We start from the raw sequence: 27,755 nt of genomic DNA on the forward strand, positions 1-27,755 counted from the left end.
TGTTTTGTTCCCCGAGCCACTTAGTTATCACTTTTGCCTTATGGCAAGGTGCTCCATCATGCTGGAAAAGGCATTGGTCGTCACCAAACTGTTCTTGGATGGTTGGGAGAAGTTGCTCTCGGAGGATGTGTTGGTACCATTCTATATTCATGGCTGTGTTCTTAGGCAAAAATGTGAGTGAGCCCACTCCCTTGGCTGAGAAGCAACCCCACACATGAATAGTCTCAGGATGCTTTACTGTTGGCATGACACAGGACTGATGGTAGCGCTCACCTTCTCTTCTCCGGACAAGGTGTTTTCCGGATGCCCCAAACAATCGGAAAGGGGATTCATCAGAGAAAATGACTTTACCCTAGTCCTCAGCAGTCCAATCCCTGTACCTTTTGCAGAATATCAGTCTGTCCCTGATGTTTTTCCTGGAGAGAAGTGGCTTCTTTACTGCCCTTCTTGACACCAGGCCATCCTCCAAAAGTCTTCACCTCACTGTGCGTGCATATGCACTCACACCTGCCTGCTGCCATTCCTGAGTGAACTCTGCACTGGTGGTGCCCCGATCCTGCAGCTGAATCAACTTCAGGAGACGGTCCTGGCGCTTGCTGGACTTTCTTGGGCGCCCTGACGCCTTCTTCACAACAATTGAACCTCTCTCCTTGAAGTTCTTGATGATCCGATAAATGGTTGATTTAGGTGCAATCTTACTAGCAGCAATATCCTTGCCTGTGAAGCCCTTTTTGTGCAAAGCAATGATGACGGCACGTGTTTCCTTGCAGGTAACCATGGTTAACAGAGGAAGAACAATGATTTCAAGTACCACCCTCCTTTTTAAGCTTCCAGTCTGTTATTCTAACTCAATCAGCATGACAGAGTGATCTCCAGCCTTGTCCTCATCAACACTCTCACCTGTGTTAACAAGAGAATCTCTGACATGATGGCAGCTGGTCCTTTTGTGGCAGGGCTGAAATGCAGTGGAAATGTTTTTTTTGGGATTAAGTTCATTTTCATGGTAAAGAGGGACTTTGCAATTCATTGCAATTCATCTGATCACTCTTCATGACATTCTGGAGTATATGCAAATTGCCATCATCAAAACTGAGGCAGCAGACTTTGTCAAAACTTTTGACCACGACTGTACACATTAAGTTTCAATACATAAATATATGAGAATGTCATACATTTGCCAAATCAAGCATGACCAGAAAGAGGGAATGAGAGGAAGGGAGAGGAGGAGATATAAAATGATCAGTTCAGAGATTAAGGAAAAGAGGTGGAAGGAGTTGGGGATGTCTGGGAGGAGTTGGGAATTACCTGATGAGAAACTCCATGATTCCTCGCTGCCTTGTCTCCTTCTCAAAACCCATTGGATGAGAAGGTCAGAGGGGTGGGACCTCTGACTTTCTTATCCAATGGATTTTGAGAAGGAGGCGAGGAGAGAGGATGCCAGGAATCAAGGAAATGCAATAGAGATTCTCCCAGTGATTCAACAGCATCCCAGTTCAACAGCAGTTCCGCACTTCCCACGTTTCATCAATGAAGTACTTTCGCCATCTGGTGGGCAATAGAGGTTATTAGCAAAGTATTTTACTTTTGGTAAAATGAATAATTATTCATACATAATTATTCATACATAAAAGAAGAGTATAATGACTAAACATTACACATAAACAGAGACACGACAGTACAAAAACACACACGATTAATTCCTCAGATGAATTCAGCTGAACCATATAACTGATTGTGTTGACGAGAAGATAAGACAGGAGGCAGCAGAACAGGGCCTATCTGCCTGTGTAATAAGCCTCAATAAGAGGTGGATCTATGCTCTGATACAGATAGGGTGAGGACAGATACGCAGTGTGTTATCTTATCTCTCTTAGCATGCAATGTGTGTGTGTGTGTGTTCACTCTTTATCGTGGAAGATAGGGAGTGTATCATGTGTGCCACGTCTAGTGTGTAGCGATAAGTGACAGGAGAGGGTATATGAAGTTGTAGATTGTCCATTGTTAGTTAATTAAAGGGTAGAAAGCTAGACGTTAGAGTCTGTCAGTCAGTCGTGCAGATAGTCACTGAGACACAGGTACCCAGAGTAGTGAGCTAGAGGTTAGAGTCAGAAGACTTAGAGTTAGTCGTTTTGGTTGGGCTCTGGTGTTTTGGACGTATTGGGGTTATTGTGGGACCTGCGATCCTGCGGTGACCGTGAAGCACCAGCCATGATGCTAAGCCTGGGTCTCCTCTGCCTACTGGCCCTCTCTCCTTCTCTGGCTGCCCCACACCGACGCTCCCTCCCTGGGGTGAATTCTCGTTCCGGGAACAACAAGCTGCTGCTAATCTCTTTCGATGGGTTCCGTTGGGACTATGACAGGGACGTGGACACCCCTCACCTGGACACGATGGGCCGGGACGGGGTCAAGGCAGCCTACGTCACACCCCCCTACCTCACCATCACCAGCCCCACACACTTCACCCTGCTCACAGGTAAGATACTGCTACACATGCACAACGTACACATACCGGTAGGATACATACTGTTACACACACTGCTAACTACATAACCAACTTCAGCCGAATCACAGAACAACACGTATTGACACACTGTCCACTATTGCTTCTAACGAGTGTAGCCTACTGCCAGTGCCGCATGCAAAAATATATCTATATGCATGCACTAAAACCTTCTTGGGGTTTTGACAGTATTATACACTAAAACTAGCAGTAAAGTACCGTATTAATTATTTACAGTAAATTGCAACACACTCTGGGTGATTTTAGGCATAAACAGTCAATTATACCGTAAATTCCAAATAAACTCTGGTTTAACAGTACATTACTGTAACCGCACACCATTGTGGGATTGGCAACAGGCAACTTTTTCAATTCTGAGTGATAGGATTGAAAGACATCAAGGTCTGAAGTGAACCAACCAAACAAGGTGTGTACAACATTTATATGATTTACTAAATTTATTTCACAGAGTATTATACTGTAATGGAAAAATTATTTATATGGTAAATTTGTAAATTTGTATTAACATATTTTGAGGCGTGCCTTGTAAGAGGCTACATTAGAGAGAGTGCTGGACCAAATTCTTATTATCATTTGTATTCTTTTTCTTTAGGGGGTAGATCAGCTTTAATATTGCAGATAGATTGTGGCTTCTATCAATGTAATTATCTGCATCATTTCCAATCCCCCTATATTTTGGGGGAAATATATACATTATTTTTTTGTTATCTATTTTCATTCTTCCTGATTATTTTTCCCTAACCCTACCATCCCTCCCCTAATTGGAGTAAACTAATGGACAATTATACTTAAGCCTCTACTTCCAGCTTATACTCTACATACTATATACGTTTTACGGACACAGTATATTTTATATATATTTTACATTAGTTATCTTGTTTTTTGTTATTTTTAGTCCCACCCTTCAGCTCCCATCATCTATCTCGGAACACCATCCAGTTTTGATTTCTATTTGCCATATATTTTTTAACTGTGCTGTGATGTTTCACAAAAGTTCTGATCCTTTCTATTCTTTTTATTGATCAATTGACTATCACCCAGCAGTGCTATTTGCAGAGTTAGCTCCAGGTAAATGTTGCAATTCTTCAACCATTCCTTGACCCTGCGACCAAAAACAAGCTAGGTATGGGCAGTACCAAAACAAGCGATCTAATGATTCTGTCTCTTCACAGCAAAATCTGAAGAGCTGGGATGGTTGTATACCCCATATATATAACATTCTATTGGTCGCAATAATTTTGTATAATAATTGACATTGAAAAACTCTACGGTTTCAATCTGGTGTCATTTTGTGTATCAGCTCATAAATCATGTGCCATGGAATCGGTACATCGAAAACCAACTATTTTGCAACCTGTATGGCACAGCTGTCAATTTTTTGGTCCTTAAATTAAACTGGAATACTTTTTTATTTATCATAATTTTCTTTAACCAGTTTTGGTCTTTAATGCAGGGCCGACAGACAAGTTCCTGTACCAATTTACCTGATATGTGGTAGTAGTGTGCCAACAATTTAATGTGTATAGGGGACAGATTGGAGTGGCAGTAAGTCTCAAACCTTTAATGGTTGAGTATTTGTCATGTCCTTTGGTCTGTTTTGCCTTTTAGTCACTGGGAGAATCTCAATTGCATACTCCTAGCGTCCTCTCTCCATGTCTCTTTTTCAAATCCCATTGGATGAGAAAGCCAAAGGTCCCTCCCCTCTGACCTCCAATGGGTTTTTGAGAAGGAGGTGAGGAGAGAGGATGCTAGGATTATGCAATTGAGATTCTCCCACTGCCAGTATGGAAGCCTTTGTTAAGGCCTCTGGAAGTGAAAGTGATATTAAACACTTTCACTTAAACATTTTATATCACTTGCACTAGAGGCCCTAACAAAGGCTTCCAAACTGGCATTCATTGATATGCTGTAATATGTAAACACATTACCTAGCAGCCAACCTGCTTACACCAATCCCATTAAGTTAAATACTGTAAAATAGAAACCCCATCTCCCCTCAATGAATTTAATTCATTCATTCATTACAATTACTGTATTCATAATACAGTAATGCACTGTACTGTTGTTTTACTTTAACTTACAGTTGCCTGTGAGTTACAGTACATACACCAGTAAAAAAAAAGGTAACAGTCCTGGATACTGTAAAATACGGTACAGTAACATACTGTACCTTATTTTACGGTAACTTACAGGCAACTAGCTGCCTGTATATCGTAAAAACAACAGGAAAGGTTTAGCTAAAGCCTACAATTAGATATAATTTGCCACCTACCACATTTTTTCAAACCACATTGACCGCTCATTATTTTTCTCCCAACATAAATGCTGCAACTGAAAGTTATCCAAATAGATAGGCCACCCAGGTTCATCAAATTCTCTGCTAGAGAGTTCACTATTAACAAGTGTAGGAAGCTCAGCCATAAGACCAGGCATAACACATTTTGTTGATACTCATAATGTTCCTCTCTACGTAAATCTTCAGTAAAAGGTCAATTTATTTGGTTATTCCAAGATTCATTACATGTTAATGTTTCAAATCAAATGTAGTTCAACTTCAAAATAATAAACAATGCAAATAGTCCGGGTAGCCATTTGAATAGCTGTTCAGGAGTCTTATGGCTTGGGGTTAGAAGCTGTTAAGAAGCCTTTTGGACCTAGACTTGGTTCTCCGGTACCACTTGCCTTGCGGTAGCAGAGAGAACAGTCTATGACTAGGGTGGCTGGAGTCTTTTGCAATTTTCAGGGCCTTCCTCTGACACCGCCTGGTATAGAGATCCTGGATGGCAGGAAGCTTGGCCCAAGTGATGTACTAGGCCGTACGCACTACCCTCTGTAGTGCCTTGCGGTTGGAGGCCGAGCAGTTGCCATACCAGGCGGTGATGCAACCAGTAAGGATGCTCTCGATGGTGCAGCTGTATAACTTTTTGAGTCTCCTGAGGGGGAATAGGCGTTGTGGTGCCCTCTTCATGACTGTCTTGGTGTGTTTGGACAATGATAGTTCGTTGGTGATGTGGACACCAAGGAACTTGAAGCTCTCAACCTGCTCCACTACAGCCCTGTCGATGAGAATGGGGACGTGCTCGGCCCTCCTTTTCCTGTAGTCCACGATCATCTACTTTGTCTTGATCACGTTGAGGGAGAGGTTGTTATCCTGGCACCACACTGCCAGGTCTCTGACCTTCTCTCTATAGGCTGTCTCATCGTTGTCGGTGATCAGGCCTACCACTGTTGTGTCGGCAAACTTAATGATGGTGTTGGAGTCGTGCTTGGCCATGCTTGGGCTTGACAGTCATGGGTGAACAGAGAGTACAGGAGGGAACTGAGCATGCACCCCTGAGGGGCCCCCGTGTTGAGGATCAGCGTGGCAGATGTGTTGTTACCTACCCTTACCACCTGGGGGCGGCCCTTCAGGAAGTCCAGGATCCAGTTGCAGAGGGAGGTGTTTAGTCCCAGGGTCCTTAGCTTAGTGATGAGCTTTGAGGGCACTATGGTGTTGAACGCTGAGCTGTAGTCAGTGAATAGCATTCTCGCATAGGTGTTCCTTTTGTCCAGGTGGGAAAGGGCAGTGTGGAGTCATCTATGGATCTGTTGTGGCGGTATGCAAATTGGAGTGGGTCTAGGGTTTCAGGGATAAAGGTGTTGGTGTGAGCCATGACTAGCCTTTCAAAGCACTTCATGGCTACAGACGTGAGTGCTACGGGTCGGTAGTCATTTAGGCAGGTTACATTTACATTTTAGTCATTTAGCAGATGCTCTTTTCCAGAGCGACTTACAGTTAGTGAGTGCATACATTTTCATACTGGCCCCCCGTGGGAATCGAACCCACAACACTGGCGTTGCAAGCACCATGCTCTACCAACTGAGCTACACGGTGTCTACCTTAGTGTTCTTGGGCACAGGGACTATGGTGATCTGCTTGAACATGTTGGTATTACAGACTCAGTCAGGGAGAGGTTGAAAATGTCTGTGAAGACACTTGCCAGTTGGTCAGCGCATGCTCGGAGTACACGTCCTGGTAATCTGTCTGGCCCTGTGGTCTTGTGAATGTTGACCTGTTTAAAGGTCTTACTCACACCGGCTACGGAGAGCGTGATCACACAGTCGTCCAGAACAGCTGGTGCTCTCATGCATGCTTCAGTGTTGCTTGCCTCGAAGCACGCATGGAAGTAATTTAGCTTGTCTGGTAGGCTTGTGTCACTGGGCAGCTTGCGGCTGTGCTTCCCTTTGTAATCCGTAATAGATCAGCTTAATATTGCAGATAGATTGTAACTTCCATCAATGTAATTGTCTGCATCACTTCCAATCCCCCATGTTTTTTTTATATATATACTCCCCTTAATTACTTTTCAAGCCCACCATCCTTTCCCTACTTGGGGTAAATTAGTGAACAACAGTGATACTTCCTACTTTAGTTTTTGCTTGTAAGCAGAAATCAGGAGGATAGATTTATGGTCAGATTTGCCAAATGGAGGGCGAGGGAGAGCTTTGTACGCATCTCTGTGTGGAATAAAGGTGGTCTAGATTGTTTTCCCCTCTGGTTGCACATTAACATGCTGGTAGAAATTTGGTAAAACGGATTTAAGTTTCCCTGCATTAAATTCCCCGGCCACTAGCAGCGCCACCTCTGGATGAGCATTTTCTTGTTTGCTTATGGCCTTATACAACTCGTTGAGTGCGGTCTTAGTGCCAGCATCGGTTTGTGGTCGTAAATAGACAGCTACGAAAAATATAGATGAAAACTCTCTTGGTAGATAGTGTGGTCTACAGCTTATCATGAGATACTCTACCTCAGGCGAGCAAAACCTTGAGACTTCCTTAATATTAGATTTCGTACACCAGCTGTTATTAACAAATAGACACAGACTGCCACCCCTTGTCTTACCGGAGGCAGTTGTTCTATCTTGCCGATGCACGGAAAACCCAGCCAGCTGTATGTTCTCCATGTCGTCGGTGAAACATAAGATATGACAGTTTTTAATGTCCCGTTGGTAGGATAGTCTTGATCAGAGCTCATCCAGTTTATTATCCAATGACTGCACGTTGGCTAATAGTACGGAAGGTAGAGGCGGGTGATTCTTACAAGTCCCCTATATCCCCCGTCTCTTCTTCATGCAAATGACGGGGGTTTGGGCCTTGTCCTGTGTCTGAAGTAAATCCTTGTCTGGTGTCCTCAGTCGGTCATGGTTGGTCTGGTGGAGTGGTTGACAGTATGTTTGTGTCTGTGTTGGGGAAGGGGTGGGGTGGGGTGGGGTGGTGTCTGAGCTGGCAGTTTCTGGATGAAGGTGGCAGTTGTGGCTGGTTGGTGCTGTGTCCAGGGTTGGTACTGATGCTGGGGCTGGGACTGGGACTGGGTAAACCAAGGCAAACGATTAATGCGAACTGGAGAGAAACCAGAGTGTATTACCGATTGAAGGAAACCGTTCCTATCCAGTTCTCAGCCTTACTATTCACAGTCATGGTTAAATGAAAAACACAACTCTATACCGCCGATACATCACACACAGATATTACAGTCCACCGATGCAAATGAAGAGAGACGTTTGATAATTGTCAATACTTTGTAACTTAATTCATTCTTCACACAAACTAAATGCAGGCTGGGCATTATACAGATCACTTCCTGGTTTGTCCCATTCATTCGTAAAAAGTCTCATCTGCAACGCCAGTGTAATGTCAGCAAAGAGGAGAACGATGTTGGCGTAACAGTTTAGCTAACATCAAAAGTCTACTATCAAAATTGGAAACGACGTTTACTTTTCGTTGCCTATTTCTTTGGTTTGGTATCGCCAACCTGCTCCCTACTCTATCACCACCGCTGGCATGGCACCTAGTTGAACGTGCCACTGAAGTCATGCTTTTGGGCACAGGGTGCGCGCCTCTCATTATTTATTTTCAAACTTATCAGAGACTGTGATAGCACTGTTCATTAAGAATTTACCTGTTTAGAGGAGTGAATGGTTTATGCCAAGTTAGGGTAGATATTTTAAGATGCCCGTTCTCCATGTAGTTGTTTGGTAAAGTACCATGTTGTTAGTTATCCAGTGCCACCCAAATGTAAGTTTAGCCTTACCTCATTCATGGACTGTAACTAGTTTTAGCCCCTTTTGATGGCGCTATCTTCTTCCCGGGGGATTTTTGTTAAGAGCCCTGACGCTAGGTCTGAACTTTAACACGCATCGCTTGCGGTACGGTTTTGGAAACATAAGGAACACATCTTTCATATCAGCGAGAAATAATTGTCCAAAAACTAAAAGTTAAACTAGGCTACTACATATCTTTTATAGGGTTAGTGTTCCCACAAGGACATATCTCCATGTTACAGTGTTTGTTTACGAAAGGCAACCACCTGTGCTAATTAGCTATCTAGCGTGATCCTAACACCTGTATGCAAGAGTAGTTTGTCAGCTGTCAGTTTGTCACAGTTTATGGATCTGTGCAAATCTGCTACAATAAGTGTTTATTTTGTATTTGAAAGATTCTATCTCTGTCAGCGGGTGCTGTAGGTGGGTGTGGTGTGGGAATCAGGCGCAGGACGCAGAAGATAAGTCCAAAAGACTTTAGTAATGCACACTCAAAACACGATCCAACAGCCCGGAGGCGAGAAAATGCGCACACAGGCGTAAACAAAAGGGCGCACTAAACATGTGCGAAAAATACTCTCCTACACAAAGGAGGCAGCTACAATAGCGCACTGTAAAATAGTAGCGCACCAACACGACAGCGAAAACAATCACACACAACACCTGACAAACACAACGAGAACTTATAGGACACTAATGACGCTAAACGACAACAGGTGTACATAATCCAGACAAAACCAAACGAACATAGAAACATACAACGGTGGCAGCTAGTATTCCGGAGACGACGAACGCCCGAGCCTGCCCGAGCAAGGAAGAGAGGCAGCCTCGGCCGAAACCGTGACAGTACCCCCTTGACGCGCGGCTCCAGACGTGCGCCCGACTCCGGCCTCGGGGACGACCAGGAGGACGCGGAGCAGGGCGCGTCGGGTGACTACGGTGGAATTCTGTCAGGAGAGACGGGTCCAAAATGTCTCTCCTCGGCACCCAGCACCGTTCCTCCGGGCCGTACCCCTCCCACTCCACCAGATATTGGAGACCCCCCATCCGACGTCTCGAATCCAAGATGGACCGCACGGAGTACGCCGGTGCCCCTCGATGTCCAATGGGGGCGGAGGAGTCTCCTTGATCTCATTTTCCTGGAGTGGGCCAGCTACCACCGGCCTGAGAAGAGACACATGGAACGAGGGGTTAATACTTTTATACTCAATAGGTAGTTGTAATCTGTAACACACCTCGTTCAATCTTCTCAGGACTTTAAACGGCCCCACAAACCGCCAACCCAGTTTCCGACAGGGCAGGCGGAGGGGCAGGTTTCTGGTAGAGAGCCAGACTCGATCACCAGGTGCGTACACCGGTCCCTCACTGCGGTGGAGATCGGCGCTCGCCTTTTGACGACGGAGGGGCCCGCTGCAGGTGGACGTGTGCAGCGTTCCACGTCTCCTCCGAGCGCCGCACCCACTCATCCACCGCAGGAGCCTCGATCTGGCTCTGCTGCCAAGGTGCCAGAACCGGCTGGTAACCCAACACACATTGGAAAGGGGTTAGGTTAGTGGAGGAATGGCGTAGGGGAATTCTGGGCCATTTCTGCCCAGGGAACGTACCGTGCCCACTCCTCCGGCCGGTCCTGGCAGTATGATCTAAGAAACCTACCCACATCCTGGTTCACACGTTCCACCTGCCCATTACTCTCCGGATGGTAACCCGAGGTGAGGCTCACCGAGACCCCCAACCGCTCCATAAAGGCTCTCCAGACTCTGGAGGTGAATTGGGGACCTCGATCAGACACAATATCCTCGGGTACCCCGTAGTGCCGGAAAACATGGGTGAATAGAGCTTCGGCGGTCTGTAGGGGCAGTAGGAAGGCCCGGCATAGGGAGCAAACGACAGGCCTTAGAGAACCGGTCCACAACGACCAGTATAGTAGTATTCCCCTGTGAGGGAGGAAGGTCAGTGATGAAGTCCACCGAGAGGTGAGACCATGGTCGTTGTGGAACGGGCAGGGGTAGTAACTTACCCCTAGGCAGATGTCTAGGCGCCTTACACTGGGCGCACACCGAGCAGGAGGAGACATAAACCCTCACATCCCTCGCCAACGTGGGCCACCAGTACTTAGCACTAAGGCAGTGCACTGTCCGGCCTATACCAGGATGTCCAGAGGAGGGTGACGTGTGAGCCCAATAGATCAATCGATCCCGAACCTCGAGCAGAACGTACGTCCGACCCTCCGGGCATTGAGGAGGACTAGGGTCGGTGCGCAACGCCCGCTCGAGTTCAGCATCGACCTCCCACACTACCGGTGCCACCAGACAAGACTCCGGCAGTATGGGAGTGGGCTCCACGGACCTCTCCTCCGTGTCATACCGCCGAGACAGTGCGTCTGCCTTACGGTTCTGTGACCCAGGGATGTACGTGATCTTAAATACGAACCGGGTCAAAAACATATTCCACCGCGCCTGGCGAGGGTTCAGTCTCCTCGCTGCCCGGATGTACTCCAGGTTACGGTGGTCAGTCAAAATGAGGAAAGGGTGTTGAGCCCCCTCAAGCCAGTGCCTCCACACCTTTAGGGCCTGTACCACGGCTAACAGCTCCCTGTCCCCTACGTCATAATTTCGCTCCGCCGGACTGAGCTTTTGGAATAAAAGCACAGGGGCGGAGTTTAGGTGGCGTGCCGGACCGCTTGAAAGCACGGCTCCTATACCGGCCTCTGACGCGTCCACCTCTACCTGAAATGGTAAAGAGGGATCCGGATGCGCCAGCACCGAGCCGAGGTAAACAGGTCCTTCAGCCTCCCAAAAGCCCTGTCCGCCTCGGCTGACCACTGCAAACGCACCGGACCCCCCTTCAAAAGAGACGTTATGGGAGCTGCCACCTGTCCAAAACCCCGGATAAACCTCCGGTAGTAATTCGCAAACCCCAAAAACTGCTGCACCTCCTTCACAGTGGTTGGCGTTTGCCAATTACGCACGGCTGACACCCGGTCAACCTCCATCTTCACCCCTGACGCAGACAACTGATAACCCAAAAAGGAGATCGACTCCTGGAAAAACAGACACTTCTCTGCCTTGACATACAGGTCGTGCTCCAACAGCCTCCCTCAACACTCGGCGTACCAGAGCCACATGCTCGACTCGGGTAGACGAGTACACGAAATGTCATCTATGTACACGACCACCCCCCTGCCCCTGCATGTCCCTGAATATCTCATCCACGAATGATTGGAAAACTGAAGGAGCGTTCATCAACCCGTATGGCATGACAAGATACTGCGTAATGGCCCGAGGTGGTACTAAAGGCTGTCTTCCATTCATCGCCCTCCCTAATGCGCACCAAGTTGTACGCGCTCCTGAGATCTAATTTAGTGAAAAACGCGCCCCGTGCGATGACTCCGTCATGGTCGCAATCAGAGGAAGTGGATAACTGTACTTCACCGTGATCTGATTGAGACTACGGTAATCAATGCACGGGCGTAACCCTCCATCCTTTTTCTTCACAAAAAAGAAACTCGAGGACGCAGGGGAAGTGGATGGCCGTATGTATCCTTGTCTCAGAGATTCGTCTATGTAAGTCTCCATAGCTCTCTTCTCCTCCTGAGACAGAGGATACACATGGCTCCGTGGGAGCGCAGCTCCTGCCTGGAGGTCTATCGCACAATCTCCCTGCCTATGGGGGAGGCAACTGCGTCGCCCTCGACTTACTGAACACAATAGCCAAATCCTCATACTCAGGGGGAACGAGCAATGCGGGCACCTGGTTTGGACTCTCCACCGAGGTAGCCCCTTACGGAAACGCCCTAAACATCGACCCACACACTGGGCAGACCACTCCATCAGAGCCCTCTCCTGCCACGAAATAGACGGGGTTATGGATACTCAACCAGGGCATGCCCAGCACCACCGGATACGCAGGCGAGTCGATCAGAAATAGCTGGATCATCTCCTTATGACCCCCTGCGCACACATCCTAAGTGGCGCCGTGACCTCCCTGATCAAGCCCGATCCCAACGGACGGCTATCTAGGGCATGAACGGGAATGGGACGTCAACAGGAAGAAGGGGAATCCTAATTCTAAACAAAATTTCCTATCAACAAAATTCCCAGCCGCGCCTGAATCTACCAGCGCCTTATGCTGGGAATGAGGTGCTACCTGTGGAAAACGCACAGGTATACAGAAGTGCGCAACCGAGAGCTCTGGGTGAGTGGGGGCGCCTACTCACCTGGAAGGACTCCCCAGTGCGGGGCCTGTCGTCTTCTCCCCTAGGGAGGCCATCCCCAGCACCTAGCCGCGGTGTGTCCTCCACGGCCACAGTTGGTGCAGGAGACGGGCCCCCTCGTACTCCGACCCCTCCTCTCTCTAGCGCCAGCGCCCCCAAGCTCCATAGGGCTCGGCTCGGAGGCGCTGGAGGTTGAAATGGACGGACCCCCTCGGACGTCCGCGGGTAGCCAGCAGGGTGTCCAGCCTGATGGACATGTCGACTAACTGGTCGAAAGAGAGACTGGTGTCCCTACAGGCCAGCTCCCGACGGACGTCCTCTCGTAGACTACAGCGGTAGTGATCGATGAGGGCCCGCTCATTCCACCCTGCATCCGCCGCTAGAGTACGGAATTCTAACGCGAACTCCTGGGCGCTCCTCCTCCCCTGCCGGAGGCAGAACAGACGCTCCCCCGCCGCTTTCCCCTCCGGTGGATGGTCAAACACCGCCCTGAAGCGGCGGGAGAACTCAGCGTATGTGATGGTGGTAGCGTCTATCCTCCTCCACTCGGCGTTGGCCCATTCCAACGCCTTACCGGTAAGGCAGGAGATGAGGGCGGACACGCTCTCGTGTCCCGAAGGCGCCGGGTGCACGGTGGCCAGGTATAGCTCCACCTGGAGAAGGAAGCCCTGACACCCGGCAGCGGTCCCATCGTAGGCCCTCGGGAGCGAGAGTCGAATTCCCCTGGGTTCCGGAGCGGGAATGGGCTGACTGGCTGATGGTGATGGCAGGGGAGGTGGATTTGGGGGTGTCCCTCGGGTCTCCCAGCGTTGAAGTGTGTTAATAACATCCTGCAGGGCGGTCCCGATCCTGCTGATTCCATTCTGAATGGTGTGTGATTCTGTCAGCGGGTGCTGTAGGTGGGTGTGGTGTGAGAATCAGGCGCAGGACGCAGAAGATAAGTCCAAAAGACTTTAGTAATGCACACTCAAAACACGATCCAACAGCCCGGAGGCGAGAAAATGCGCACACAGGCGTAAACAAAAGGGCGCACTAAACATGTGCGAAAAATACTCTCCTACACAAAGGAGGCAAGCTACAATAGCGCACTGTAAATAGTAGCGCACCAACACGACAGCGAAAACAATCACACACAACACCTGACAAACACAACGAGAACTTATAGGACACTAATGACGCTAAACGACAACAGGTGTACATAATCCAGACAAAACCAAACGAACATAGAAACATACAACGGTGGCAGCTAGTATTCCGGAGATGACGAACGCCGAAGCCTGCCCGAGCAAGGAAGAGAGGCAGCCTCGGCCGAAACCATGACAATCTCACTGATATGATGTTTCTAAACATTACAACACAGCTTCGGGATTGTAGTTCACATGGAGCCAAGAGTGGGCGAAGCTAACTGCTGAAAACTCCAAAAGTATCCAGCCTGGGACTAAAACTACTGTCACTAAAACCAATATTATCACTATCTACTGGCCTTGGTTAATCCCTACCACATACATGAGAACTCATTTTCATTCCTAGATTCCTTTACTTGCTTTCTTTCCTTTTTCCTAGATTCCTTTCATTTCCTCCTTTCCTAGTTCCCTTTCCTAGCTTCCTTTCCTTCTTCCTTTCCTATTTTTCTAGCTTCCTCTCCAATTTTCCTAGCTTCCTTTACTCCTTTCCTCACTTAATTCCCTTTCTTCCTTCCCTTTCCTTTCCTCCTTTCCTAGCTCCCTTTCCTAGCTTTCTTTCCTTATTCATTTATGTTCCACCTTTTCTTTCCTAGATTCCGTTCCTAGATTCCTTTCCTTTACTAACTTCCTTTCCTTCCCTTCCTTCCCTTCCTCCTTTTCTTTGTCCTCCTTTCCTATTTCAAGGGAAGGAGGATAGGAAAGGGAGGCAGGGAAGGAAAACAGTTAGGAAACTAGGAAAGGAGGAAAAGAAAGGGAGCTAGGAAAGGAGGAAAGGAAAGGGAGCAAGGAAATAGGAAATTAATCTAGGAAATAAAAGGAGGAAAGGAAGTTAAGAAAGGGGGAAAGGAGCTAGAAATGGAAAGGAGATCAGGAAAGGGAGATAGGGAAGGAGGAAAGGGAGGTAGGGAAGGAAGTTATGAAAGGAGGAAAGGAAGTTAGAAAAGAAAGGGCGCTAGGAAAGGAGGAAAGTAAAGGGAGCGGGGAAGAAGGAAAGGAAGCTAGGAAATAAAAGAAGTTGACATGTATTTGGTTTAACCACGGCCAGTAGATGGCGATAGTATAGGTTTAGTGAAAGGCTAGTGGAGTACGCGCAGTGGTCACCGACAATCTCCATTTCTAGCCGATCGTCAACCCCAGTGAAAAACCCCAAATATAAAGCCTTGCATTCCTACTTTTTTCTGTCTCGCGCTGTTAGCAGTAGGTGCACTTGTTTCAGCTGCCCTGCGCGCCGGGTATGCAAAGCATTTCCATTTTGAACCATTTCATGTGTCTGAAGGTACAAACTCTGCCTACTCGGCATGCCTGGAGAGTAAATCAAGTGCACCTATAAGCCTACCGCTAGTCAATCGGATTGCTCAGATCACCGTGTCTGCAGCTTCCTCGACACACAGCAAACTAAGGGAGTGAACGTTATTCATAATAAGGGTTACATGGAGAAAATCGGACCGCTCTGGAATGAAAATGGATTGTCCTCCCTTCAGCAAAATATATTTTACCTAAACCCTCACTGAACACTTGAAAGGAAAACAAGTGGACTCTCCCCTAAATAATAATTATAACACAAAGTGGATAGCAGAGAACATGTCTACCATTTACTCCCACTTCCTGGACAGACCAGAGCCTCAGATATGCAGTTTTAGAAATTGTTCTTCGTCCTGTAAGCATTACATGGCAACACAGGAATTTTGACAGCACACAGGGCTGCAGGCCAGAAGGTTGTGGGTTCACCGTGGGCAGGAGTAGGGGTGGAAAGACCTCCTTCATAGTAAAAGCATTGCATGAATATAACATCGTATTTGCAGGTCAGAGAAAAAAATAGCCTTTTATAAACATTTCATGTAATTGTAAGTCATTTCAGATATTAGCAGAATATTTTTTAATACCACACAAATTACCGAAATTACAGGCTAAGAATGGACAGAGAGATAGGCCTATGTGTTCATCTTATCATATTTCTCCAATGCCAAATCATTGTGTCTTGTTTGCAATGAAACTGTCCCTGTTTGCAAATAATTAAATGTGAGACATCATTAGGAATCTGAGCATGCTACTTTCAAAAGTCAGGCCTACCTTGCTACCCCAGACAGAGTAGGCCTACTGACACAGAAAAATGTAAGCTTTAACTGCTGGCTACTCCTCTTCCAACTTGAGAAGGTCACAAGTGCTTCTTTAAAAGCTGTCTTGGTTTAAACATCTTCTAGTGCACAGAAAGTGAATAGCTTAATCAATTGACAGTGACATAATTAGATTGCTTCCCAAGTAAATTGTCAAATGTTTTGCTCCTCGGCAATAGAAGGTTGTAGCTCAGCCTCTGAATGTCAAAGAAATCAAACAATGATATCCCGTACGCATCGGAGTCACGTCTTTCCCGCGTATTTTAGAGCTTGTTTCTAGCATAAAACATCGCGGACCAAATCACTTTAAATAATCAGATCCGTTTTATTTTCTTCAAAATCTTAAGCTAACAAGCGGTAGGTAGGCCGGTGCTTTTTGCCGTTTTTCTTTAATAAAAAGTAGGCCTGTGGCATACCCTCTCATACCCCCTACACTCGAGTCTTGGTTTTAACTTAACAGCCCTTCACTGACACGGAAGTAGGCTACTTAAAGAGTGCATGGTGAGTGGGGGAATTGACCAACAAATCTATGGATATAGCAGCCTATAGCCTAATTCCGTCTGTCAAACAGGTAAGCCTACCTCATATTTCTTAAATAGGAAGAAATAGGCTCCAACACAAAGCCCTCTTGTTCTTACTAAAGTCTAATTAAAATGAAGACAATGAATAATGCCTACTCGAATTTGCTGACATTCAGCACCATGAGCTCTCCATTTCTGATTGATTGTGCCGCGGCTGCTGCTTCAAGTTTCAGCACCACAATGTAAGTTACTTGAATAAACTCTGGTAAATAGGCCTTCATCATGGGCAAGAAACATATTGTTTTTATTAAAATCAATTATAGTAGTAGCAAGGTATCAAAGTTGACCTCCAGTCCTCCTTCTCATCTTCGCGCTCTCCTTCTCATACTGAACAGAACATATGCTATAGGCTAGCCCGCATGCAAGATAGGGTATGTTTTGGACTAGGCCTAATCAAAAATTATTTTGGGAAGAAGCATTTGAGTCTCCTCCTGAACTGCCACCTTAGTCCTACACAGCAGAGCCATTGGCTAGGCAGCACACAAAACAGTTTGGGATCAGTTTTGATCAGCAAGAGCAGAGCAGAGCAGGCCAGGGCTCAGGGTTGGAATATCCTTTGCGGCTGTTAATGCAGCCTAGTTTTATTTACACCATCCCAGCAGCTACCTCAGAAATATAACTTTGCTCTGTGCTTCTCCGAGCATGCATTTCATAGCCTATAGGCCAGGGGTAGGCAACCCTGGTCCTGGAGTGCCGCAGGCATTTAATGTTTTTGGTTTAACTGACCTGGAAGACCAGGTGTGTTGAATTTAGGCAATCACTGAACTGATCAATTAGCTCAGTTGTTCAGGTGTGGTGCGTAGTTGGAACAAAATCCTGCAGTACCTGCAGAATTCCAGGAACATGGTTACATACCTCTGCTGTAGGCTATGGATCGTTTGATTGAGACCACAATAAATAGCCTATAGTTGCACTTGATATTGCAAAATTTTAATGAGCAACAATTCATGTCTGATCTGGTGATGTGTGACTGGGGGAATGTGTCATCTATCTTAGATTAAGATCAGGCCCTAAATTGTTTTAATTCTCTGTTTAACAATGTAGCTTGTAAGCATGCTCCGTATAAAAAACTATGAGTAAAGGATAGATACACTGCTCAAAAAAATAAAGGGAACACTTAAACAACACAATGTAACTCCAAGTCAATCACACTTCTGTGAAATCAAACTGTCCACTTAGGAAGCAACTCTGATTGACAATAAATTTCACATGCTGTTGTGCAAATGGAATAGACAACAGGTGGAAATTATAGGCAATTAGCAAGACACCCCCAATAAAGAAGTGGTTCTGCAGGTGGTGACCACAGACCACTTCTCAGTTCCTATGCTTCCTGGCTGATGTTTTGGTCACTTTTGAATGCTGGCGGTGCTTTCACTCTAGTGATAGCATGAGACGGAGTCTACAACCCACACAAGTGGCTCAGGTAGTGCAGCTCATCCAAGATGGCACATCAATGCGAGCTGTGGCAAGAAGGTTTGCTGTGTCTGTCAGCGTAGTGTCCAGAGCATGGAGGCGCTACCAGGAGACAGGCCAGTACATCAGGAGACGTGGAGGAGGCCGTAGAAGGGCAACAACCCAGCAGCAGGACCGCTACCTCCGCCTTTGTGCAAGGAGGAGCAGGAGGAGCACTGCCAGAGCCCTGCAAAATGACCTCCAGCAGGCCACAAATGTGCATGTGTCTGCTCAAACGGTCAGAAACAGACTCCATGAGGGTGGTATGAGGGCCCGACGTCCACAGGTGGGGGTTGTGCTTACAGCCCAAAACCGTGCAGGACGTTTGGCATTTGCCAGAGAACAACAAGATAGGCAAATTCGCCACTGGCGCCCTGTGCTCTTCACAGATGAAAGCAGGTTCACACTGAGCACATGTGACAGACGTGACAGAGTCTGGAGACACCGTGGAGAACGTTCTGCTGCCTGCAACATCCTCCAGCATGACCGGTTTGGTGGTGGGTCAGTCATGGTGTGTGGTGGCATTTCTTTGGGGGGCCGCACAGCCCTCCATGTGCTCGCCAGAGGTAGCCTGACTGCCATTAGGTACCGAGATGAGATCCTCAGACCCCTTGTGTGACCATATGCTGGTGCGGTTGGCCCTGGGTTCCTCCTAATGCAAGACAATGCTAGACCTCATGTGGCTGGAGTGTGTCAGCAGTTCCTGCAAGAGGAAGGCATTGATGCTATGGACTGGCCCGCCCGTTCCCAGACCTGAATCCAATTGAGCACATCTGGGACATCATGTCTCGCTCCATCCACCAACGCCACGTTGCACCACAGACTGTCCAGGAGTTGGCAGATGCTTTAGTCCAGGTCTGGGAGGAGATCCCTCAGGAGACCATCCGCCACCTCATCAGGAGCATACCCAGGCGTTGTAGGGAGGTCATACAGGCACGTGGAGGCCACACACACTACTGAGCCTCATTTTGACTTGTTTTAAGGACATTACATCAAAGTTGGATCAGCCTGTAGTGTGGTTTTCCACTTTAATTTTGAGGGTGACTCCAAATCCAGATCTCCATGGGTTGATACATTTGATTTCCATTGATAATTTTTGTGTGATTTTGTTGTCAGCACATTCAACTATGTAAAGAAAAAAGTATTTAATAAGATTATTTCATTCATTCAGATCTAGGATGTGTTGTTTAAGTGTTCCCTTTATTTTTTTGAGCAGTGTACAATTCATGCATGGATTGTCAGAAAAATTACAGGAAAGAAATGTAGCTTGGGCTAAGACTAGATTGACTGATACTATGTCTGACTGGCAGTCCTTAAGACATTTGAGAAATAGATGTCCATCTCTGGTTAGAAAAGCAAAGTGAACATACAGTACTTCTTGAACTGTGTATCTGAGAATGGTGGGAATCCAGCGAACTTCTGGAAAGTAGTCAAATCTCAATTTGCAATATGTAACTTCTTGGGGGACCAGACCAAATTCACATAAAAATGTGAGTTATAGATCTACAGTTGAAGTCGGAAGTTATCTAAGTACACCTTAGCCAAATATATTTAAACTCAGTTTTTCACAATTCCTGACATTTAATCCAAGTAAAAATTCCCTGTCTTCGGTCAGTTAGGATCACCACTTTATTTTAAGAACGTGAAATGTCAGAATAATAGTAGAGAGAATGATTTATTTCAGCTTTTATTTCTTTCATCACATTCCCAGTGGGTCAGAAGTTTACATACACGCAATTAGTATTTGGTAGCATTGCCTTTAAATTGTTTAACTTGGGTCAAACGTTTCGGGTAGCCTTCCACAAGCTTCCCACAATAAGTTGGGTGAATCTTTGCCCATTCCTCCTGACAGAGCTGGTGTAACTGAGTCAGGTTTGTAGGCCTCCTTGCTTGCACACGCTTTTTCAGTTCTGGCCACAAATGTTCTATAGGATTGAGGTCAGGGCTTTGTGATGGCCACTTCAATACCTTGACTTTGTTGTCCTTAAGCCATTTGGTCACAACTTTGGAAGTATGCTTGGGGTCATTGTCCATTTGGAAGACCCATTTGCAACCAAGCTTTAACTTCCTGACTGATGTCTTGAGATGTTGCTTCAATATATCCACATAATTTTCCTTCCTCATGATGCCATCTATTTTGTGAAGTGCACCAGTCCCTCCTGCAGCAAAGCACCCCCACAGCATGATGCTGCCACCCCGGTGCTTCACGGTTGGGATGGTGTTCTTCGGCTTGCAAGCAACCCCCTTTTTCCTCCAAACATAACAATGGTCATTATGGCCAAACAGTTCTATTTTTGTTTCATCAGACCAGAGGACATTTCTCCAAAAAGTACGATCTTTGTCCCCATGTGCAGTTGCAAACCGTAGTCTTTCTTTTTTATGGCGGTTTTGGAGCAGTGGCTTCTTCCTTGCTGAGCGGCCTTTCAGGTTATGTCAATATAGGACTCGTTTTACTGTGGATATAGATACTTTTGTACCTGTTTCCTCCAGCATCTTTACAAGGTCCTTTGCTGTTGTTCTGGGATTGATTTGCACTTTTCGCACCAAAGTAGGTTCATCTCTAGGAAACAGAACGCATCTCCTTCCTGAGCGGTATGACGGCTGCGCGGTCCCATGGTGTTTGTACTTGCGTACTATTGTTTGTACAGATGAACGTGGTACCTTCAGGCGTTTGGAAATTGCTCCCAAGGATGAATCAGACTTGTGGAGGTCTACAATTTTTTTCTGTGGTCTTGGCTGATTTCTTTTGATTTTCCAATGATGTGAAGCAAAGAGGCACTGAGTTTGAAGGTAGGCCTTGAAATAGACCACAGGTACACCTCCAGTTGACTCAAATGTGTCACGATCGTCTAAGGAGGAGGACCAATGCGCAGCGTTGAAGGTGAACATATTATTTATTAGAATGATCACACGATCAAAACAACAGACGATAACGTGATGTCTACGGTTGAACACAAACCAAATAAGAACAAGAAACCACAAACAATGAATGCCTAACGGCTACCTAAGTATGACTCCCAATCAGAGACAACGAGCTACAGCCCTCTCTGATTGGGAGCCACCCTGGCCAACATAGATATACGACGACTAGAACATAAACAAATGAACACCCTGGCTCAACATACGAGAGTCCCCAGAGCCAGGGCGTGACAGTAACCCCCCCCCAAAGGCGCGGACTCCGACCGCGCCAACCAAACACAACAGGGGAGGGACCGGGTGGGCACTCCGCCTCGGCGGCGGATCCGGCTCCGGACATGACCCCCACTCCTTCTCTAAACCCCCACAGTACCCCTGGTCCGGTCTGGCCCTGCTGACCGGAGCTGGACTGCACACTGGTGGAGCGGATAGCTTCAGCTCCGTAATGGAGCAGTTGACCGGGACCTTACCAGGCACCGGTGACCCAGGCACGGGTTGTGCTGGACTGACGACGCGCACCCCTGGCTTGGTGCGTGGAGGAGGAACGGGCCTTACCAGGCTGACGACTCGCACCCCTGGCTTGGTGCGTGGAGGAGGAACGGGCCTTACCAGGCTGACGACGCACACCGTAGGCTTGGTGCGTGGAGCAGGGACAGGCCGGACTGGGCTGACGAAGCACACCACTGACTTGGTGCGGGGAGCAGGGAACGGGCCGTGCCGGGCTGGCGGAGCGCACCACTGACTTGGTGCGGGAGCAGGAACGGGCCGAGCCGGGCTGACGGGCGCACCACTGACTTGGTGCGGGGAGCAGGAACGGGCCGAACCGGGCTGACGAGCGCACCACTGACTTGGTGCGGGGAGCAGGAACGGGCCGAGCCGGGTCTGACGAGCGCACCACTGACTTGGTGCGGGGAGCAGGAACGGGCCGAGCCGGGCTGACGAAGCACACCACTGACTTGGTGCGGGGAGCAGGAACGGGCCGAGCCGGGCTGACGAAGCGCACCACTGACTTGGTGCGGGGAGCAGGAACGGGCCGAGCCGGGCTGACGAAGCGCACCACTGACTTGGTGCGGGGAGCAGGAACGGGCCGAGCCGTACTGGGGACACACACCACAGGCTCTACACCGGGATCTGGAACGGGCCGGACCGGACTGGTAACACACCCCAGTACCTCTCGCCGTGCCTCTACACCTTCCATCCCCTCTTCGACCAGTGGCCCCCGTAACCTGGCGGCCTCCTCTGCCAACCCGCTGGACCGCTCTATCGCGGCCTCCTGCTGCCCCGACGTCGTGAGCCCCCCCCTAAAAATTTTATGGGGGTCTCTCTTCCCCGTGGACCAGGCCTCTATCGTTCTCGCCCAACTCTCGCTCTCCTGCTTCCAACTCCAGCCATTCTGCTCCTCCTTTGGCTTGACCCAGTCGAGACTCCTCCTCCATTGTTCCCAAGTCCACCCTCTCTGCTCCTCACTAGGCTTGACCCAGTCGAGGTTGCCACGGAGATCTGCTAACGATTCCCCTGGCGATGGCTCCTGGACACGCTGCTTGGTCCAGGTCTGGTGGTTTCTTCTGTCACGATCGTCTAAGGAGGAGGACCAATGCGCAGCGTTGAAGGTGAACATATTATTTATTAGAATGATCACACGATCAAAACAACAGACGATAACGTGATGTCTACGGTTGAACACAAACCAAATAAGAACAAGAAACCACAAACAATGAATGCCTAACGGCTACCTAAGTATGACTCCCAATCAGAGACAACGAGCTACAGCCCTCTCTGATTGGGAGCCACCCTGGCCAACATAGATATACGACGACTAGAACATAAACAAATGAACACCCTGGCTCAACATACGAGAGTCCCCAGAGCCAGGGCGTGACAAAATGATGTCAATTAGCATATCAGATCCTTCTAAAGCATTGACATCATTTTCTGGAATTTTCCAAGCTGTTTAAAGGCACAGTCAATTTAGTGTATGTAAACTTCTGAACCACTGGAATTGTGATATAGTGAATTGTAAGTGAAATAATCTGTCTGTAAACAATTGTTGGAAAAATTACTTGTGTCATGCACAAAGTAGATGTCCTAACCGACTTGCCAAAACTATAGTTCGTTAACAAGACATTTGTGGAGTGGTTGAAAAACAAGTTTTAATGACTCCAACCTTAGTGTATGTAAACTTCCGACTTCAACTGTATCATTCTACTTGAAAGCAAGTCTAAGAAGCAGTATAGCTGTTCTATGTGCGCTATTTCTATGCTTCCCGTTCTTAAGATTTGTTTTTCTACACTATGCTAGCTTAGTTTGTCACATAAACTGAAATTAAGTGAACTATTAGAGTTTTAGCAACCAGGAAATGGCGGAGCGATTTCTGCATAGTACAACTTTAAATAAAGGTAAAATAGAAAGTTATGTAAGCACAATCTTACTCTGCTTATCTTAATCGCAGTAAGGTCACAATTGAAGTAAGCATACAGTGATTAAAACACCTGGTTTGCTGCACAATCTTTCGAATTATTAGGACGTGTAAACTTCTAAATCAGAGTCCCAGGGGTGTATTTGATCTATGCATGTGGCAGCACCAGCAGCGCAAGCCTCCCTCTTATGCGCAAGTGAATTGAGTTCAGGAACATTCAAAGTATGCATCTTAGAAATGGTTTTCACATACAAACGTTATGTGTCCAAACTCAGAATTAAATAAGCTTCCCAAAAATAACATAGTCGCTGTGGTAGAACGTTTATTTTGATTGGCAATTGTCTGCATCAAAGTCCCATCAGGTAGCCTGATTTCAGATGTGTCGATGTACAATAAACAGGATTATTAGGGGAAATCGTTCTTCTTGCAAAGCATGTCAACTTTTAACTTTGACTATTCACAATAATTGTACTGTGTGCATGTAACTGTACTCCAAGATCCTATTTGCCTATTGTAATCCAACAAGACACTGGAGGTATATCAGCACCTCCTTCATAGCCCTACTCATAAGGTTTCTAACCGTGGTGCTGCTTGCTGCTTGTTGTCTCTGTTCCTCAGGTCGGTACATAGAGAACCATGGAGTGATCCACAACATGTGGTTCAACACTACGACCCAGGAGAAGAAACAGTACTACATGACCCAGTTTGAGGATTCTTACTGGGACAACGGGAGTCTGCCCATCTGGATAACAGCGCAGAGACAAGTGGGTGCAACACACACACACACACACACAGAGAATCTCTCTCTCTCTCTCTCTCTCTCTCTCTCTCTCTCTCTCTCTCTCTCTCTCTCTCTCTCTCTCTCTCACTCACACACTCACCTTCCTTAATTCCTTCCTTTCCCATATTGGGTCTGAAGCAATAAGTGTAATAAAATAAAGTTAGAATCATTTAGAATCCTTCCTCACCCGTGCAGGGTCTGAAGGCGGGCTCCCTCCACTTCCCTGGCACGGCCGCAACCTACAAAGGTGAGAGGGTCAAGGTGAGCCAGGTCGAACCTCGTTTCTACGAGTACAACAATGAGACGGAATGGAGAATCGACATCGACAAGGTGATTGGTCAGTGGTTCTCAGAGGAGGACCTGGACTTTGTGTCTTTGTACTTCGGTGAACCAGACGGAACGGGACACAAGTACGGCCCGGATTCCCCGGAACGCCGGGAGATGGTGCGACAGGTGGACCGGACCGTGGGATACATCCGGGATACGGCCCGGAATCACGGCCTCTCCAACCGGCTCAACATCATCATCACGGCCGATCATGGAATGACCACCGTCCTAAGGAATGGTCTGGTCGACGAGATCATCCTATCGGAGATTCCGGGATTTGACTTCCGGGATATCAAGTTTCACCTGGTGGACTACGGGCCATCAGGAATGCTTCTTCCCAGAGAGGGAATGCTGGAGAAGGTGTACCAAGCCCTGAAAGGAGGCCACCCTCACTTGCATGTGTATAAGAAGGAGGATATGCCCGCCAGACTTCACTATAGTAACCACCCTCGCCTCCTGCCCCTGATTATATTCGCTGATCGAGGATACGTCATCAATGGGGTGAGTGAGCAGAAACAGTGTCCTAACAGTGAGCAGAAACAGTATCCTAACAGTGAGCAGAAACAGTATCCTAACAGTGAGCCGAAACAGTGTCCTAACAGTGAGCAGACACCCCCACCACCACCTCTTCATACTGCCTTGATGGCATGCATTGAAGTTCTGTTACCAAAATTAACTGCAATCTCTGCATTTGGACTAAAACCCTATAAGCTCTCTTTCATTATCGTCCCTACAGTTGTTCCCAGTCCAGTTCAACAAGGGAGAGCACGGCTATGATAACCAGGTGATGGACATGAAGCCGTTCTTCAGAGCCGTGGGGCCTGACTTCCAGAAGAACTTGGTGGTGGGACCCTTCGAGACAGTCAATGTGTACCCGCTGATGTGTCACCTCCTGGGCATCACACCGGAGGTCAACGATGGGTCCCTGGAGGTCACCCGCCAGATGCTGGTCCCCAAGAAGGACCTGGGATCCTATGAGAGTAAGCCTTTTAGTTTATAATTTATTGGGAATGTGCAGAGCAACCTAGGATACTCAAACAGAATTATAAACTTGTCCTATGCCCCATTACCTTGTCCTAGGGTTTACCCACTGAATTACAGTATATTCCTCTTCTGACTTCATAATAGAGAAACATCTTTTAATCACATGAAAGTGAGCCTTTATTTGTCATCAACTGTTAACAGGATAGTCATCAATATTCAAAAAAGCTTGAATGTTGAGAGAATGAATGTAAGCTTGACAGAATCATAAACTGTATTTTTCTTACACCCCATTGCTTAAGTTTACCCAGGCAATTATATTACCCCTATCTCACATTGTTAAACCTTTGCCTTCATAGAGAAACATGTTTTCGAATACACCAGGACATCAGTAAGAAGTTCCAAAAGGACTATCCCATAATAGCGATCTGGCCAATGCTAGTTCTAAGCCCTGCCTTGAACCCTTGCAGATTTAGCTGATAAACCTATGATAACAGATTCTGATAATAAATGTTGCAGAAACCACAAGATCCATATCTTATTTTATGCCTTTATTGGAGATCATAATCTAACAGGATGATTAGCATGTTATTGTGTCCTATCAACAGACAGATTATAGTACATATTGTTATAAAGATGGATTCAGATATGTCTCTGAAATTACAAAAAGGTTAAAGTTTGATAGTGTGTGTTTGTGTGTTATCGGTGTCTCTGTGTGGCATGCGGGTGTTCCTGTGTGTGTGTATCCATTGGTACACACCCAGAATATACCTGCTGTATTCAGACCTGCTTTTCCCTGCTTTTCCTGCCAGTACTCTGTACTTTGAGTGTCTGTCTTATCTGTAAATGTTTTCCAGACAGGGAATATCCAGTGGGACGTCTTCATCGGCCTGTCATCGGTCGCTGGTTTCCTGGCTCTGGTGTTTGTTGTCTCCACAGCTCACGCCATGTTGAAAAGGACCAAAATGAACAGGAGGTAGGCTACAGTATTAGAATGTCCTTCTCAGAGGATAATACCTTCTATTCTAATCTATATCAGCATCATCTTTACATGACTACCACAAGTCCATTTCCTCTTCGTCTGTAGTACTGACTACCATCTTGTCCTCTATGTCTGTAGTAATGACTACCATCTTGTCCTCTACGTCTGTAGTAATGACTACCATCTTGTCCTCTCCACGTCTGTAGTAATGACTACCATCTTGTCCTCTATGTCTGTAGTACTGACTACCATCTTGTCCTCTCTACGTCTGTAGTACTGACTACCATCTTGTCCTCTCCACGTCTGTAGTAATGACTACCATCTTGTCCTCTATACGTCTGTAGTACTGACTACCATCTTGTCCTCTCCACGTCTGTAGTAATGACTACCATCTTGTCCTCTCTACGTCTGTAGTACTGACTACCATCTTGTCCTCTCACTCTCCCTTCCAGATCTAAAGTCACCAAGGAGGATCTCAAAGAAAAAGAGGCCAATATTAAACAAACTTCCTTTTAAAGGCTATGGACTTTGTGGGCGGTCATTTGTTTAGCAAAGTTATTGGTCTCCTGCAAAAAAATGGTGATTTGTGTGCTAAAATCCTAATAGCGGAGGTGCATAAAGATGGCAGCTCCCATGTACTTACCACAAATACCCGTTTGCTAAATTCGCCCTGTTGTACATTGCTCTCCGTTACTCTTTTTTTTGTATCGGCATTAGCGCAGTATACATGTACATGATCCCGATTCTAGTTCCAGGACGGCGGCAATAAAAAAAAAAATGAGAAAGTAGATTGTGCTGATTTACTGGCAAATTGAACCATGTTGTGCGCCAAAGTTTAAGAACTTAAAAAAATATACAGTTCTTCAAAGTACAAATTACAAATATCTGGCACAAATATTTGTTAAGCAAATTATCAGCAATCAACAACTTACATCAGTACATCACACACATCTACCACAAAACAAAACACAAAGGTAAAACAAGAAAATATCTTAAATACATATTAATAATAATAATAATAATAATAATAATAATAATAATAATAATAATAATAAAGTGCAATTTGTATTCACTCAAAAAATCGCATTATAATGATTCAAGATGTCATTGTTGTATTATTAACTAGGGATAATGTCTTAACTAAATGATTAAATTCAATCAGAAGTATTTTAAATGTTGGTATTATTTCTGGAATTTTTGTTTGTGT

General features: G+C 46.7%; 1 protein-coding gene across 1 annotated transcript; it reads left to right on the forward strand.

Annotated features, from left to right (window-relative positions):
• The first annotated feature begins 1,920 nt into the window (after positions 1 to 1,920).
• LOC121548035 (ectonucleotide pyrophosphatase/phosphodiesterase family member 7) lies at positions 1,921 to 27,755 on the forward strand. The gene is made up of 6 exons (XM_045209718.1): positions 1,921 to 2,473; positions 24,096 to 24,241; positions 24,454 to 25,086; positions 25,322 to 25,565; positions 26,424 to 26,542; positions 27,001 to 27,755. Exons 1-6 carry the CDS (start codon positions 2,209 to 2,211, stop codon positions 27,004 to 27,006), a joined length of 1,413 nt encoding a protein of 470 aa, XP_045065653.1. The 5' UTR covers positions 1,921 to 2,208; the 3' UTR covers positions 27,007 to 27,755.

Source organism: Coregonus clupeaformis, chromosome 31 (genome assembly GCF_020615455.1).
Source record: "Coregonus clupeaformis isolate EN_2021a chromosome 31, ASM2061545v1, whole genome shotgun sequence".
NCBI lineage: Eukaryota > Metazoa > Chordata > Actinopteri > Salmoniformes > Salmonidae > Coregonus > Coregonus clupeaformis.

Bases quoted from the DNA above. Each gene is read 5' to 3' on its own strand.
- LOC121548035 (XM_045209718.1), top strand. From the start codon at position 2,209: ATGATGCTAAGCCTGGGTCTCCTCTGCCTACTGGCCCTCTCTCCTTCT. The intron at 24,242-24,453 runs GTGGGTGCAACA...TCACCCGTGCAG, and splicing joins GGATAACAGCGCAGAGACAA to GGTCTGAAGGCGGGCTCCCT. The intron at 25,566-26,423 runs GTAAGCCTTTTA...AATGTTTTCCAG, and splicing joins GGACCTGGGATCCTATGAGA to ACAGGGAATATCCAGTGGGA.